At 42.5% G+C, this 18080-nt stretch overlaps 1 protein-coding gene and 1 long non-coding RNA gene across 2 annotated transcripts; one reads left to right on the top strand and one right to left on the bottom strand.

Moving 5' to 3' along the window:
- The first annotated feature begins 1541 nt into the window (after window positions 1–1541).
- LOC118233175 (probable G-protein coupled receptor 141) lies at window positions 1542–7544 on the top strand. The gene is made up of 2 exons (XM_035428575.1): window positions 1542–1712; window positions 5027–7544. Exon 2 carries the CDS (start codon window positions 5043–5045, stop codon window positions 5916–5918), a length of 876 nt encoding a protein of 291 aa, XP_035284466.1. The 5' UTR covers window positions 1542–1712; window positions 5027–5042; the 3' UTR covers window positions 5919–7544.
- A 2454-nt stretch (window positions 7545–9998) lies between these two features.
- On the bottom strand, window positions 9999–14713 carry LOC118233093. Its single transcript, XR_004766450.1, has 2 exons — window positions 14255–14713; window positions 9999–13513 (listed from the first exon to the last, which is right to left on the bottom strand). It is a non-coding gene; the product is annotated as an uncharacterized LOC118233093 (long non-coding RNA).
- Window positions 14714–18080: the final 3367 nt, after the last annotated feature.

Consider the following 18080-nt stretch of genomic DNA (forward strand, 5'->3'; position numbering starts at 1 on the left):
TGTTCTCCTGTAAGGCGTGTGGCCAACCGCATTTTTATAAAATAAAAATAGACTCAACTGTTGACTTCAAAGCTGTCCTTCAAAGTAACGAGTAACCACAACCTTCTTAGAAATGTAGTGGAGTCAAAAGTACAATATTTATCTTTCAAATGTAGTGGAGTAAAAGTCATAAGTTTCCAAAAACATAAATACTCAAGTAAAGTACAGATACTCGAAAAATGTACTTAAGTACAGTGCTCAAGTAAATGTACTTCATTACTGTCCGCCCCTGCTTGTAGGTCGGGTGGAATGCACTTTGATGGTCGCACTCACTGTTTATAATGGTAACTGTCTGTAGCTCTTTTATGGTCAGTGCCAAAGGGCAGACAGTCTTGCCATTACGCTGACAGTCTTAACCATGCTCTTATAATCTCACCTATGCCCTGATATCTTGCGCTTATCAGTAAATATATTTTACACTGTTTATTGTACCTGTACACCCACAGTCTTACCTGTACACTAATGATCTTACTTATCCATCATCGTCAACTAAAAATTGTACCAGTGATGGCAGTCTTATTTCTGTGCTGATAATTGTCCTGAACTTGTTTTTGTCATTAACAAACTTCCTTTGAGGTTGACTTTCGACTGATGAGTCCCTGTCCTGCTTCCTTCACGCTTTGCCGATAGCGTTTGAAGTCTGAACCGCATTGGCACAGGGGTGAAGTGAAACAGAAAGCCAATATTTTATGTGTTAGTTCCTTTTTTTCATTGCATCGTTAATGCAGATGATAAAATGCACCCTTTGGGCAACCAATCATCAAATGATCCCACATCAAATGAAGTTCAGCTTGGGTATTCAGAATTATAAGAGCCAGTCTGTATTTGGGGGGAGGAAAAAAAACGCATTTACATTCATCTTGTATTCGCGATGTAATTAATGGCTCATATCTGTGGTACTAACCGTACGCTTTGGTTCTTAAATAAAACCCGAAATAATAAAATGCGCATTTTTCAGAATTTCTTAAGATTTTCTCAGATTTGTTTTCACAATGTGTTCTGCGTAATGACACAGTTAACTTCCCTTCCGCATGCCACTTCCTCGTATCTATGCAAATCCCTTTCATAAAAGGGATGAAGTACAAAAGACCACGATATACACTGGCATGACTTTAAGCATGAGTGTGGGTGTAGTTTGTATTGTATATGACTGATCATTGTGATGCAGTGTTATGAATGCTTTAAAAAAAATGTTTTTTTACATTTCTTTGTCTTTTCGTTCCAATTTACTGTTCGTGTGGTTACATCTTCAGAGTTACCCACAGACTGTCATTTTTGATTCAGAAGTGCCTGTAAATGCAGCAACTTGTTGGTACACATGGATGATTTTATAGAGTGCAGACCAAGGTAAACTCTAATTTGGGGTACTGTTACAGTTTGAAACGAACACATTGCACACACAGGCACGCACGCACGCACACGCACACGCACACCCACACCCACACCCACATCCACATCCACACCCACACCCATACCCATACCCATACCCACACCCACACCTTGGTCCAAGGTTCTCATGCAAAAACACCAGTAGGAGTTCAATCATTGTACAACGTGACACTGCAGCATTCGCAAAAGTAGTTGACTTTCTTAAGCAACCGTGATACAGACCTATTACAGCACACATTTCAGTGTGGCAGTACTGGGAAACGGACAAACTCTTAAGAGCAACGGTAAGTTTGGTTTTCATTCCACTACAATAATCGGCAAATAATTCAGTTCGCCTGCATGCTCTTACGTACTCTTAATTTGTTTGTGATGCTGTTGTCCACCATGGAATGACGGTGTGTTTGAATTTATTTAACCCTTTAAAGTGTGAGATCACGAATATGCAGGGGTGGACAGTAACGAAGTACATTTACTTGAGTACTGTACTTAAGTACATTTTTCGAGTATCTGTACTTTACTTGAGTATTTATTTTTTTGGAAACTTATGACTTTTACTCCACTACATTTGAAAGATAAATATTGTACTTTTGACTCCACTACATTTCTAAGAAGGTTGTGGTTACTCGTTAATTTGAAGCATAGCTTTGAAGTCAACAATTGAATCTATTTTTATTTTATAAAATGCGATTGGCCACACGCCTTACAGGAGAACAACCAATCACAGTAGCCTACTCCTAATATGCTGTCGGTCATGTTCAAAGTGCTTGCTTGTTGCATTCAGTGATTGAACGGTTCAATTTGAACTTGGCGGCAGTAATGATGGCGACGGCAGAAGATAAGGATGATTCTTCGCCACCAGAGCACCCATGGCCATATCTCAAGTACATGTTTGAGATTTGTGAAATTCAAAAAGATTAATATTGTTTTAAATGTTTGCTCTGCTTACCACTCACAAACTACATCGCTGCATTTAAAAAAATCGCCGTCCAACCTGAAAAAGCATGTCGAGCAGGGGTTCAATTGGGGGTGGACGTGGGTGGACGGCGTTCACCCACCTTTGGTAAACAAATAAATAATTTTGACCGGCAGTTTTACCAATGACTATGACAATCCAGTCCATTTTTCGTAGGCTCCAGTCCATTGTGTTCCCTCTAGCCAGTTACTCGCTCAACCAATCAAAAATCCGAAGGAAAAAACTCAGGAGGAACAGTCGTTTATATAGACAGGCACAGAAAGAAAAATATCGTTGATTGTCTTGATTGTTTGGAAGTGGGCGCGGTAGGTAATTTCATTAACATGTAATTTCATCTATGCAACATTTTAAAGGGAGATGAATAAACAGCCCCCCACGAACGCCGGCTATTATTAACGGCAACTTTGATTGCTTGAGCAAAATCAGCAGGTTGCTGGTCAGCAGCTAAGCTAGGATTGAATATTTCCCACATACATAACGTTTTATTCAGCGGCGACTGGTGACCTGAAAATTGGTGGGGCGCAAAACTTTCCTTTAAACTAATCATTGATCTCAACCTGTTTTCATTAGTAATTTTTCCTTTATAATCAAACGCATGCCAACGATCGGATTAATCATATGACAAGTAGCCTAACATACAGCCTCTTCATACCGTGTTTGAGGGATTAAATCATAAATTCAATTTATCCGTTAAAAATCCGTTTTAATCACCAAGTAGTCTAGACTTAACAAACAGGATACACCAGTCTGTTATCTACTGTTAGTTTTCAGAATAACCCAGCAAAAATAAAAACTGCACTTAAATTTTGTTTGCAATCTATGCATTGCAGATATTTGCCATGATTAGGAGTGCGCGGAGAAAGAAGTGCATGTATCCGCAAACAAAATGTGCACGATTTCGTACTGCAAATGAAAATAAATGTAGGCTATAAGGCCTAGGCTACTCGCTAAAACTGCCTATTTGGGGAGAGCTGGCTATATATGATAGTATTGAGTAGGCCTAGCCTATTTTGTGGATTAATTGTATTGATACTCAGTGGAAATCGGCGGAAGATTCCGCCACTGCTTAGTGATTAGAACGGATTTTTCTAAATCGCATTTATCATTTAATCTCCCTAACACAATGCGAAGAAGCTGTGTCCCTTTCCAATTGATTAGTCAGATGTTTGCATGCTTGTTAATCACTGAAAATTAATTAAAACAGTTTGAAATCAATGATTAGTTTAAATGAAAGTTTTGCGCATCACCAGTTTAAGGAAGATGGATAAAGGAGGAAGAAAGTGAGGACAAGAGGAGGATGACTGGTTATTTTCGTGGGTAAAAAAAATTCTCAGCTTTAATGACACTCAATAAACTTGAAATATATTATGTAAAAGCTTGCATCAATAGTATACATTCTTTTTAAAACATTGTTTTCCTTAATTACAAATATGCGCACAATACATTAAGGATACAACTGTTTTGAGCTGAGACATTCATTGTACCTTTTTTCACCCACCTCCCACCGGATCTCAGGGTCCACCCACCTCCCAAATCCCAATTTAACCCCTGATGTCGAGGTTTGTAAACGTTAGCTAACGGTAGCCCGTTTGCTAATTATGAAGTTGTCTGAGCTTGTAGTGGTTGCAGTTTTTATGGTAGGATCGGTCAGATGAAATTTTATGGAATTTGAGCGAAGGGTCATCCAACTGTTTCACATTTCAGGCAATGCTATCTATCGTGTGTTGCTATCTAATAACAGTAAAAATGCATGTGTAAATGAGCTTCTGTAAATGCATCATAGAAACAATACAACAGTGTGTTGACATTAAAAAGAAAATGTACTTTTGAATACTTAAGTATTTTTAAAAGCAAGTACTCCAGTACTTTAATTCAAGTAAAAAATTGACTGAACAACTTTCACTTGTAGTGGAGAATTCCATTTTTCATTTTCAGACACACACACGCATACACACACACACATTTTAGATCTGTTCTCCCTTGTTCAGAACAACAGTTGTCAACTGCAATTTAGTCCAGGCAGAAAGGACACAGTGTGCCTCTAAACCACAGGCTTCCTGTCTTGCTCAAATGACCAGCTTTTGTCTATTATTTGAATCATCATCCATATCATTTACTCTGAAATGGAGGATGATTCAAATGACAGGAGGACCTTTTCGTAACCTCAAAGATTGGGTAAACAAAATTATGATTGTCATGAACATACATGATATTTCACACTGGACTTCCTTGAATATTGAGTGTTTTTCTTCAATAAACAATGTTGATGGGTCAGACGTCTACATAGCCTTGCCATACCTGGTATAGTGAATGCATGCATTCACAGCATTTTTTCAACGCCATAATGTCAAATTTGACCAGTATGCCTTATCGCATTGATAATATGGATAAAGCTATCAAATTGATAATCTGTCCCTTTTTTTTGCTTAAAAATATTTCACAGGATTGCTTGCCTTGCCTTAAATTGTTACTCAAATTTGTATTTAAAAAAAGCCATCCTAATTTGGTCCTAAGTACAGAGAGATACTTGCTTCGGCTCTTTGTAGGGTATTGAATCAAAATGTTGGCGTAATGGATTTTTGAATATTTTTCTTCTTCTTCTTTGCACTGAATTTCAATTCCCAGGATAGCAAAAGAGAAGATGGCACAAGGGAATGGACCCAACCAATACCACATCGCCTTGGCCACCATGTACAGCGTCATACTTGCGGGAGGCGTCGTTAGCATGGCCCTCATGATCGGCGTCCTCAAGTCCAACGTCCGGTCGGTGACGACCGTGGCGGTGCTGAACCTGATCGCGGTCCACCTCCTCTTCCTGCTCACCGTGCCGTTCCGGATCTACTTCTACGCCACCAACTCGTGGCCGCTGACCAGGGACTTCTGCAAGGTGGTGAGCGGCATGATCCACGCGCACATGTACATCACGTTCATCTTCTACGTCATCATCCTGGTGATCCGCCACTTGGGCTTCTTCCGCGGCGGGAGCGGCGTGGACTTCCACCGGAAGCTGCACGCCGCGCTGGCGAGCGCGGCGGTGTGGACCGTGGCGCTCGCCGTCGTCCTCCCCGTCTTCGCCGTCAATTACGGCAAGGAGGATGGCAATGAGACGAAACCGCATGGCAGCAACGAGACCTGCTTCAACTTCGGCGGGGAGCTCCAGAAAAAGGCCGTTGCGACGCTGAACTACGTGATCATCGCCGTCGTCCTCCTGGTCACGTTCCCGCTCGTCGGCTGCCAGGTCTGGATCTTCGTGCTGGTCCTGCGGAAGTACAAAACCAACTTCTCTCAGCACCAGGAGTTCTGGGCTCAGGTCAAAAGCCTGTGCTTCGTGCTGGTCATGTTCGTGTGCTTCGTTCCCTATCACTTATTCCGGATACGCTACGTGCACAAACAAACCGATCTTCAGGACGCAAACGAGGTTTTCCTGGCCGTGACCGCTTTCAGCTGCTTGGACATGCTGACTTTCATAGGCCGAAACCCCTGCGGCGCGTGCTACGTGGGGAGCTGCTGCAGGTAGTCGCAGAATCACTGTGTGAGGACCTGAAGGCCTTGCGGATGTTTGGATCGTCGACAAACGTCTCGGGGAGAAGGACTGCATGAAGGCTCCTTTACTTCAGTGGCTGAAGTTGGGTTGGAAAGCCATACCGGGTTCTTCTGCACATTGCTTACATGAGCACCAGCACTTTTTTTGAGCACTTTTTAACGCGCCCTATGTCGTCATCCCAGTTCTCACGCTTATCTCTCATCGCCGCTGCTTTCCGTCGTAAGTGCGTGTAGGTGTTTGCGAAGACGGGGACTCGTTCAAAGAATTTCCCCTCACCCACCTCGTTACAGCCGCAAGCTCCCCCCCCGCCGCCCCCATGCAATTGCAACCACAGAACCGCATCACATGCTGTTTTTCTATATTCTACTATCCCCCCCCCCCACCCCCCCTGTATGTCGTCATCCGAGTACTCACACTTGTTTCTTATCGCCGCTGCTTTCACTCGTAAGTGCGTGTAGGCGTCTGCGAAGACGAGGACTCGTTCCGCTTCCCTTGCTCCCACCGTAAACTCGCGAAAAAGGGGGGGGGGGGATTTTAGGTGGTCCCATAAAATTGACGCGAGAGGAAGCAGTTCTCAGATCCGGATTAACCATCAACTCGCAAAAATGTAACCTGCATTTCGCTTCTATGACCTTAGTTTCTCTCAGGCGAGTTCCCAAACGCGAGTTACGAAGGCACAGTTTCCTCAGAAGACACGATCAAGCAGCACATTGTATTTTATTTTTTTTTAGACTGGCTTCCGAAGCAATGCAATTTACCCAGATTAACCTACAGGGTCCAAGTTAAACTACGCGGTCGTTCCCTGCTCTTGGAACTGTACTTCCCTCTAGGGTTTTCAATGCACTTCTTCCTGGTTTTGGTTATACACTTTGTTGTACACTCTCTTATCCAGAGCGTCTGCCAAATGCCTGTATTGTAATGTAAAAAATGTAATGCAATATTGCACCTGTAATGTATTGATGCACGTATTGGCTACTGTTTATACGCTAACCTTTTTTGCTGAAATCTACTGTAGAATATGTATGATATATGTCTTTAAGAATGAAATACCCCAGGGCATGAAGAAATTACCCCTCGAGACACTGTATGGCCAGTCTTGTGATTGCCCTGGACTGTGGCCAATCTGGCCTTAAAAATTAGCTGTCCGCACGGTCAGGTGGACAATGCCCATTTGAACTGACCGACTTGAAAAGCAGGAAACAAAAGGTCCTCCAAGTTTGGGGCATTACGTTCTGCGTGGGTAATCCAATTTTAGGAATGACCTTCGTCTGGGACACACCTCTCCCCCTCCTGCTTCGACAGCTCCACGCAAACCTGCTCGCCAGCTAGGCAGAGTAAATCGTATCGCGTGTATTGAAAAAAAAAAAACTGTGATTTTTATCCAGTATTGCTGCAGATAGTGATCGTTGCAGCAGCGCGGAGAATAGGAGCTTTTTAAATCATTTACTTTGGAATTACTCCTGCCGGAAACCGAGAGAGTACGCACAGAGAATGTGTTCGGGTGGAAGTCCTTGGACAGGAAGATTGTGTGTATTTTAGCATTACTAGAAAATAATGTTAGGCCTATGAACAAGAGCATTTGCAAATCTACAACATGTATTAGGGGTGTGGGGGGGGGGGGGGGGGGGGGGGGTGAGGGGGGGTGTTTTTGACAACTGAGAGGAATGAGGGTCGGATAGAGTATCTGCTTGTCTTGCAAGTATTATTTAACCAATGCACCTGTTAATGTGTCATGAACAGGTTCATTCAACCAATGCACTTGTTAATGTGTCATGGACCTCATTAAAGGGATAGCTCATAAAAATAAAAATCTGTTTTTTAGTTTCATTTTTTATTGACATTTACAGCAGTTTCAGATGACTTTCAATGATGGCTGGTATAGTGGGAGTTGTGGGTTCATTGTTTAAAGTGAAAACAGCGACAATGACAACACCGACAATAACACCAACAGGAAGAACAACAACAGCAACAGTAACAAAAACAACAGCAACACAACAGCACCATCAACAGCAACAACAACAAAAACAACAACACCAACAGCAGCAGGAGCAGCAACAACAACAACAAAAAAACAACAAAAAAAGAAAACAACGGCAAAAACATGGGGTTGACTGTAACATACTTAGCTGGATGTCAGACCTCAGGTTTAAACCCCTAGACCACAAAACTGTAATACAACCAGAACAGCTAAATCTTAGTTTAACAGGTCTGGATAGCTGGTCCAGTCGTAATATAGTTCTGTTATGTAAACTCCAGCTGGGCATGGTGCAATTGACCCAAAACCAGCTTGTATAACCAACCTGATATACCTCTATCTGATTATTAGGGGTCCAAGCAGCGAAGCTGGTGGAACCCTATTGTGTCTGTTAGGATTATTAATATTCTTATTTTTCTCCGCTAAAAGTGTCTGAGGCTCAGCAACCATAACCATCGTAGAGCAACTAAATTTGGCAAGTGGGTTCCTATGGCCCCCCACTACTCAGGCACTAAAAATAACCTATGTCGGCCAGATGGTGGCCCTATAACACGTGGTCATGCGTAAAAGGCCATAACTCCCACACCATGAGTTAGATCAACACAAAACTTCATTGACCGATGCATCTGAACGTGCTCTACAACTTTGCCATTGGGACCACCTATGTCCGCCATATTGTTTGCCCACCATTTTGACTTTTTAGTTGGGGCGTGGAAGTTTTCTCCGCTAAAATGTCTGAGGCTCAGCAACCATAAGTTGTAGACCAACCAAATTTGGTAGGTTGGTTACTATGGCCCCCCACTACTCAGGCACTACCAATCACCTATGTCGGCCAGATGCTGGCGCTATAACAAAGGGTCATACTTTAAAAGGCCATAACTCCCACACCATAAGTCAGATCAACACAAAACTTAATTGACCAATGCATCTGAATGTGCTCTACAACTTTGGGACTACAACTATCGGGACCACCTATGTTCGCCATATTGTTTGCCCACCATTTGGACTTTTTTTATTAGTTGGGGTGCGGAAGAGCTGCAGCTCCAAATCTAAAGTGTTACAACATCTAGTAAACTTCTTTACGGCAAGCGGCTAGAAGACATCCATGGCGACGCAAGTAATCCGACACCGTAGGGTGTAGTTTTTATCAGTTTTAACGTTGCCTACGGGTTTCGTGAATCAACTGCTATAACCTGTTAATCAAAGCCATATGCCAGTGACCTCATGTCAGCAGTCAACCAATCATCTTCTTTACGGGGTATGCGGGCACTGGTTCCTAACTGTGCGCTTTTAATTTCTTGAGGTCTGCGTCTTCAACGCGGCCGTGGTCTGCAACCGTTGCACATGCCGCACATTGCCCACAACCCCTACACAGACCCATTTTTACGTGTACTATGCAGAAGTATAAAACAGCCTTTAGTGTTACGACATAGTAAAGGCCTTTACGCCTAGCGGCTAGGAGACATCCATGGCGATGCAGTAGATATGTTGGGTGAAGGTATATGATCATGAGGACAAAACCATTTAAAAATCGCTCCATAGGGGGCGCGATAGTGCCAATGCTTGGACCCCTCCCAACGCCGCTTGCGGCTTTAATTATTATTATTATTACTACTGTTTTACCAGTGCATCGTGTGACATGAGTGGTGTAAAAGAAACAGCAAAATGCTGCCCCCTGCTGGCATGTTGCATATCTGATCACAGCGATGCTGTCAACTGTTGACTTATACACCACACAAAGCCACCCGTGATAGTCATACTACTTCAGCTGAAATCAGGAAGTGCATGCGGTTAATTTGGAGAGCTGCAGCGCTTCCCAGGTGTACTCTGGTGATACACCTGCGAAAGAGATCTTTTTGTTGCGAGAATCATTTTACCTGGAATGTGGATGCCCACTGTGCAGACAATTAGCAGTGATACCTGAGTGATAGCAATAGTAGATGCCCGAGTTTGATTCGTTTACACCTCTCTTACCCTTGTATTGACTCATGTATGTTGATCTGTTGCCTCTGACATAACTACCTTGTGTTAAGAACCGGTCTCGGACTGGACCCAAATGCAGGACTCAGAGGCAGCAGTTGATGGAATACAAAAAGGGGTTTATTTTGAGTACAGACAGAGGCGGTAGGAATCAGGGCAGACTTGGGCTAGGAACCGTGAGGGTAGGTGCAGAGGTCCGGGATCCGGCTTGGCGCTGAACAGGCTGTGGCAGGAACCCAGGCAGGCTTGGAGCAGGGGCTGTGGGGTCCGGGATCCGGAATCCGGCTGGGCGCTGAACGGAATATCTCCGGTGTCAGTGGCGGAGCTGGGCTGGAGACTGGGAGGCCGGCGAAGGACGGGCTGGAGATGGTTGGAGCTGGGGAGGTAACTGGGGAGAACAGGGGAACACGGAACAAGACGCAACGCAGACAACACGTAGGCACGACAGACAGGGAAACACTGAACAAGGTACATGAACAAACAATCTGTGGCCAAGGAAACAGAGCGAGGTGAGGAAACCGAGGAAGGTGCAGAGAAAACGGGGTATAGAAAATAGTGCTAGGCTAGGATATACACGATATCAAGAGTGACTGGGCAACAAATCAACAATCTGGCAAAGACAGAAACAAAAAGTGTGGCTTTATAGTCTGGTGCTGATTGGAATTAATCAGGGAGGGTGTGAGGAATGCGACCTGAACGAGTGTGAAAATTGCTGAGGGCTGGAAGTGATTAGGGAGTGCATGGGGAAAGATCACACCCACCCTGTGGGGAAAAGCAAAGACATGGTGAGGAACAAGGCACATGGAACAGAAATAACCGGAACACAAGGGAAACCATATGACAACCGAAACACGGGGGCATGACACCTTGTCTGTGAGTTTTGGAGTTGTGTGTATGGACTGGGTAAACTGCAAATGAATTGTCCTTCTTGGGATCAATAACGTTGTCTCAATCTGAATCTGAATTACCCCTCCCTTTCACCTCCTTACAGGATCTGCTGAAACACACGACTGCGCCAATAAAATAAAATAAAACAAAAACAAAAAAAGCACACAGTGCTCAAAAGTTTCCACAAGACACCTGAAATATTGCTGTCATTCAGTACAGCCATTCCACTCGTATGAATTCAACTGTGTCAGAACTTACTCAGTACCATCAAAGCAAAACAAGCAGTAAATAATTAAAGACTGCACACATGCTTCACTCCTTCACTATGAAAAACCCTCAGTTTCAGGTATGAGAAATGACCGTGACACAGTTGAAATGCTTCTGTTTGTGCAGTGATGGCAGTTCGCATTATTTCAGCATAATCACCCCTTGTAAAGGCCTTTAATCTGATACTGAATTTAAGTGGTACGTTACTGGCATTTAGCAGACACTTTTATCAAGAGCGACTTACACAACTTTAACATGGTATCCGTTTATACAACTGGATATATACTGGAGCAATTCAGGTCAAGTACCTTCCTCAAGGTACTGCAACGGCAGTGCCCTACCTGGGAATCTGCAAACTTTTGGTTACAAGCAAAATTCCCCACCCATTGCACTAAACTGCTGCCTTGAAGGCATGAAACAGTGACCGATATAAACCGTATAGATCACGTCCGCTGGAGCTATAAATAACGGGTGACAATTACGTGCTTGCATTAGCTTCATTGGGGCAGATAAGCACCAGGTGAACCTACTCGAAATTAGCTCAACAATACGGGGCAGTTAAACACCAACCCCCACACACAGTTTCACTAACGCCTTTAACTAACTAACAACAGCAAGTCAACTACAGAAATTCTCAGCTAACGTACAACTAAGCTTGCTGACTAGCAACAGTTGAGACAAGTTTTAAAAAAGATTACCTAAATTACACACAACTATGTTCTCTAACTAACAACAGCAGAAACAAATCAAGTTAAGATACGCTTATCTGAATCGCGGGGGACGGCAGAAACGACGACACAATCAGATGCACACAATCAGATTAGGGAAACCACAGTGAGAACACCGTGAGGCCAAAGGGAATTTTTAAAGAGCCAGAGCATTCAGAGTCTGATGTTTGAGAAAGTAGGAATGAATCAGCAATGTCTTGTTACATTACAGGCATTTAGCAGACGCTCTTGCCCAGAGCGACTTACGTAACCTTTTACGTAGCATTTCTGAATCCATTTATACAGCTGGATATATACTGGAGCAATGCAGGTTAAGTACCTTGCTCAAGGGGTACAACGGCGGTGTCCTAGTGGGGACTCAAATCTGCGACCCATAAGTTACAAGACCAACTCCTTACCCATTATACTATACTACCGCCCTTCATTCACTCTCCAAAGGTCTCGCGATCCGAGGAGACAAATTTAAAACTTTCTGGTAACGGCGGCCGGAGCGTCGGGCCGTGGCACACTCGAAGCAGATGTGTTAAAAACCACACGCGATATGTCATCTTTAACGCACCTCCACGTCTAATTCGGGACAACACATTTTGTGTTACTTTCAACAGTTTTTTTTTTATTTTTTTTTTTAAGTCTCCTGTTGTAACATGAATTGTATAGCCTACTTTGTAAACCAAAAACTACTGACTGAGACAAAATGTGTTTAAAGTGACAGAAAGGTAGTAACACAGAAAACGTGTTGGATATTAACATATCCTTTGTTGCAGTGAGTGGGGGGATGCTTCTCAGCTGCAGGGACTTAACCCCTAAAGACCCATATCATCATTTTTGTTACTGAACAGTCGTTTTGGAGTCTCCAAATAGCCTTTTTTGGAAACCCAACTAGACATACTGTAGCTCAGAAGAAACAATGCAGAGTTCTCATTTTTGATGGTATTGTTTCGAACCAGGATCTGTCCCGCATTGTGGCTGACCAACTCCTTACCCATTATGCTACACTGCCGCTCTTCGTTCACTCTCCAAAGCGGGACCGTAAGGCAAAGAGACAAGATGGAGGTGTTAGTGAAAAAGATCCATATGAAATACCGCTGGAAGTTTTGCGATGAAACGAAACAATCGAGCGCAATTCCAACCGCACGTCAAAAAGGTCTCGCGATCCGAGGAGACAAATTTAAAACTTTCTGGTCACGGCGGCCGGAGCGTCGGGCCGTGGCACTCTCGAAGCAGATGTGTTAAAAACCACACGCGACGTGTCATCTTTAACGCACCTTCACGTCTAATTCGGGACAACACATTTTGTGTTACTTTCAACAGTCTGTGTTTTTTTTTTTTGTTTTTTTTTTTAAGTCTCCTGTTGTAACACATGAATTGTATAGCCTACTTTGTAAACCAAAAACTACTGACTGAGACAAAATGTGTTTAAAGTGACAGAAAGGTAGTAACACCGAAAACGTGTTGGATATTAACACATCCTTTGTTGCAGTGAGTGGGGGGATGCTTCTCAGCTGCAGGGACTTAACCCCTAAAGACCCATATCATCATTTTTGTTACTGAACAGTCGTTTTGGAGTCTCCAAATAGCCTTTTTGGGAAACCCAACTAGACATACTGTAGCTCAGAAGAAACAATGCAGAGTTCTCATTTTTGATGGTATTGTTTCGAACCAGGATCTGTCCCGCATTGTGGCTGTGGCTCCATTGTGTTTCCAAACCCACCAGGCACAGCCACAGGCATCTGTTACCATTAAAAAAAAAAGAAATGAGAAAAAAACTTCCCCTCATGCGGCGTTTGAGCTTCTATTACTTTGTTTCAGTAATATTTAGACTCATTCTGACTATTGGAAAACAAAATTTCAGTAGAGACCAAGATTATGGCTGTAGTCAAGAGAGTTCAAGAAGAGTCATTTTGGGTATGTCCTTTTCTGGTTTGTGTTAAAAAAAAAGGGGTGGTTTAAAGATTGAAAGTGAAAGGAATGGAGCAAAGGGAAATGCTGCAGACCCGAAACTGGTCACATCCGTGGCTTAAATTCTTGCATTGATCTCCCCACAAACATGAAAAAAAAAATCATGCCAGAATAACAAACAAAAATGGAAGCTTCTCTCTGTCCTATTATTTAAGAAACCTATCCAAAGATTCTCTGAAAACATTTGCTGGAACAAAACTGGAATTGCAGTCAAAAGTGCATTGAATGAAAGAAAGAAAGATTTCCAACAAAAACAAAATGGTTCCAGCGCTACATGCTTGGAGCCCTAAATATTAACTAAAACTATGCATAATTTGTCATTGATCTCTGTTGACTCAAGACTTGTGGAGAATGGTTTGCAGTGCTACAGCACTGCAAAAGTACAATACACAGACAATAAACCCCAGCTCCATAAACAGGCCCCTCACTGTATCTTTCCAGCTAATGCTGGCCTTACAACAGTCAACATTTTAAGCGATTTTACAGTCTTAATAAAATCTTCCCAATCTTACCTCAGTCCCCGTCACGATTCACGATTATGAGACCGTTTCAAGACTGAGTTCATGAGTCCTTTTTCTTGTCTTGACCGTCCTGACAATATCAGACATGTTTTAATATTTATTGTAAGTCTTCAGTCTTGGCTCAAAAGGCTTGCGATGGTCAGTGACGCAATTTATAATCCTGTCAACAGCCAATAGACACGTTTTTCTTTGCCCGACAACTGCACACCGGTGTGTGAATTTCCGACAGGATGAGAAAGGCTAAGATTTTTTTTTAAAATCTCAGAAGAATCTTGTTGGAGTCTTACAAATGTGTGAAGCTGCATGATTCGCACATTATAAGGCTCAGAGTCCTAAGATGTGTACACCTTTGAAATTAAAAACCCATGACTTAGCACAGATTGCTGTTAAATGAAAGAGTGTGACAGACTTTAGTTGTCTAGGGGTCGTCTAATGTACGTGAGGCATTTGGCTCCTGCTGCACATAAAAAAAATCCAGAACTCTACCTACGCCAACAGATGTTGAATTGTGCAATGTTCCTCACTAAAAAAAAAAAAAATCTGGAAGTAGATTACCCATCAAAACATAAACTCTGCCAAAACAAACTTCAGCTGAAACCCAATACTTTAGAATAGCTCGCCAAGTTGCTTGTTATTCATGCTCAGATACTTTCCTGACATGATGAGATCAGATCTGGGTCAAATACTTTTAAAGCAATTACCCTTTTAGACCCAAAGAAAATGCCCTGCAGGTTAATCAAAAAAGAAAGATGTATTTTCACCAATATTCAATATTTTTTGTTTTTTTTTTGTCACACATTTTGGGTTTTCACACATTTAGTAACATTTTTCACTGACAGTGTTTCCTGAAGCGTTTGCCAATTTTGCAGAAATCTATAGACAAAGAATTCAAAATGCACATTTGACCCTGACCTGGAGTGGACAGCAATGAGGTCTCTAAGCTCATCAATGAGCTGATCTGGGGCTGTCAAACTAAATTTCCAGGGGGCCACAGTGCCTGTGAGTTTCCTTTCAATCAGCTGTCTATTAAGCCTGTGAAAACTATTAACTAGCTGCATGCATTCTTTAGCCAGTCAATTGCTGAAATGTACCTCTGATGTCACAAACACCCCAAAAAAATCAGCACACACTGCAAACAGCCCTCCAGAACTGGAGTTTGACGCCTGCGAGATAATCCTTTTCAGCTGTTGTCCCCTTCCTGTCTGGACTGAGTGACGTGGCCCAAATCAGCCAGAAGGTGGCGCCAAACAGCAGGAACGCACACAATGCCTGTTCCACCACCACATCTCTGTTATCTGTCATCTATGTCACCAGTCTGAAGTCTCCCACTGAGTTTGCATTTGACTGAAGCCCTTATCTGACTTCACATGAAATCGTCATTAGATTTTTATTTTTTATTTTTTTCTGAAATTCACATTCCTGTCGCATAAATTGTTGAAATTGGTAATTGAGCAGTGAGAATCTCCGACTGAATGCTTCCCCTGGGATCTGAGTTCAGACGCTCATTGGCTATTAGATTAACATGTTAAACATAAATATCAGTTTATGGAAAATTGATCACTTGTCCAGTCCACTCATTGGACTGATTGATTTCCTGACCTCAGCAAGGCCTTCAGCCCTGTCTAGGACTCAAAGTGCCTAAAATGGTGAAGTACTGAATGGGTGAGAATGGTGAATCAGTGAATTATGAATGGGTGAAAATGGTGAAATGGTGAATTGTGAATTGGTGAAAATGGTGAATGGTGAATTGTGATTTGGTGAAAACGGGGGCATGAGGTGCAGGGAAGCACGGACACCTACCATCAGTGTGACTGTGATGCCCCCTGCTGCCAGGTGATGAGATCTCACTCTCTGTGTACAACCTGGCCAAAGATGACGATGATCTGCTGCAGGAGCTGGTCCTGGAAGGCAGGGGGCGCTGTAACACTGCTTCCTCCGGTCCTTTATAACAGGGACTTTCCACCTTGTTCTGATCCAGGGACCAGCAGCCAGGCTCAAATGCCTCCCAGGGACCACCATCCTAAGTTTAAAAAGACTATACAGGTACAAAAGGTGCTATATTTTCAAATATTTTTCCAAGTCTATATATAGTCATTGCATGTCAGGTCTGGCCAGGGACCCCCGACAGTACCTTCAAGGACATCCCGGTTGAAAACCCAGGCTTTATAGTTTATAGCACAGAACTTCGAACTTTGGTCTTGGAGGGACGCAGTGTGTTCTGATTTTTGGGCTGTTTTGGCACCAGGGGTACATTAAAGTCATTGACTGGCTAAAGAATCCACACACCGTGTTCTAAAGGCCTCAGTCGGCAGCTCATTGAAAGGAAACCCCGAAATCCACCGACAGTGCGGCCACCCCCCCTGGGTATTTAGTTTGACACCCCTTGTTTATTGTAATGGTACCAGACCTTGTTGAAAATTAAAACATTAAATCATTACTTTAGCATATGTTATTTAGCCTATGCTGTTACCAATTATACCGGTCATACAATGGTTGTGAGAATTTAGGACAATAGATTTTTTGCACTAATAATTGCCTTTTTTTGGATAGTTATATCTTTAAAGAGTGGACATTATGAGCACTTAGTTATTTAATGGCCAGTTTCAGAGTAGGCACACCTCGGTGATCAGTGCTGATTGTAGTAAGCCTGTCAATATTTTTTCAAAATACTGTCCTCTCCAATACCACTTATTTTCCAGCAAACATTTTCAAGAAAGAAAAATGAAAATACTTTCATCTCATACTGAACGTACAGCAATGAATTTACGGCTATTTGATATTACAGTGGCAATTCAAAATGTGTTCTTCATATCACATCTGGTAGATTTTTTTTATTTTTTATTTTTTTACCGGCAAGAACAAATAAGTGACTAAAATCTGATGAAGGTTTCTGCTTGGTTTCTGTTTAGATCATAAATTATGAATCCTGTGCTTGCTGGCATGCATGTCATTGATAAGCAAGTGTAGCTGTCCTCTTGTCATTCCATCAGAGACGAAAAGACAACAAAAAATGGACATTAAACAAACGTCATCCTAGAATGCCGTTTGGTTCCGCAGGGGTGCTTCAAGAATGCACCAGGTAGGTGACCTTTACAAAGCTGATTTGTCCTTGACAATGTGCAATATAAGTGAGCGTTCTCCTTAGGTTAATTTCATTCTCATACAGTATCAATTCAACATTGCTCTTAATGAAGCAAGCACAGTATACAAACGACCCGTTGAAATGACCAAAGACACAGTGACTGGAACAGTCAGTGTAAATATGGACTGCAGTAAATGGAGATTGAATGGTAGTTTTTTTTTTCTTCTTCTTGCAGATAAGAGGTTACCCTATGACGCAACGCCGTTACCTGAAACCGCGGGTTGATTTCTCGTACACTTTATCTTAAATCAGTTAAACAAGTAGCTGTGACCACAGCTGCAGGTATTGACTTTTTCATTTCGGCAAATTGAGAACGAGACAGGGAATCGATTAAGCTGCTCTGTGGCTGCCAGTGGCGCTTTGAACTGAGGCTAAAACTGATGTTTAAATTAGGCCCCTGACCTCATTATGGGACTTACTTTCACATATATTATATTATATTATATTATATTATATTATATTATATTATATTTCTATGGAATTGCATACAGCATAAAAGTGGTGAACGGCTGCACAATTTGACAATGTGTACACAAAGGCTTGCTGGATAATCTTATTACATGTCACAGCAATGGGGGAATTGACAGAGATATGTGTGACAAGGAAAGATAGATGGTTGGCAAACCATATGTGTATATTAGAGCATAAATGCATGCAAAAAACATACAAGACAGC

The sequence above is a fragment of the Anguilla anguilla genome, chromosome 8, assembly GCF_013347855.1.
Source record: "Anguilla anguilla isolate fAngAng1 chromosome 8, fAngAng1.pri, whole genome shotgun sequence".
In the NCBI taxonomy this organism is placed as follows: Eukaryota; Metazoa; Chordata; class Actinopteri; order Anguilliformes; family Anguillidae; genus Anguilla; species Anguilla anguilla.

Bases quoted from the DNA above. Each gene is read 5' to 3' on its own strand.
- LOC118233175 (XM_035428575.1), top strand. From the start codon at position 5,043: ATGGCACAAGGGAATGGACCCAACCAATACCACATCGCCTTGGCCACC.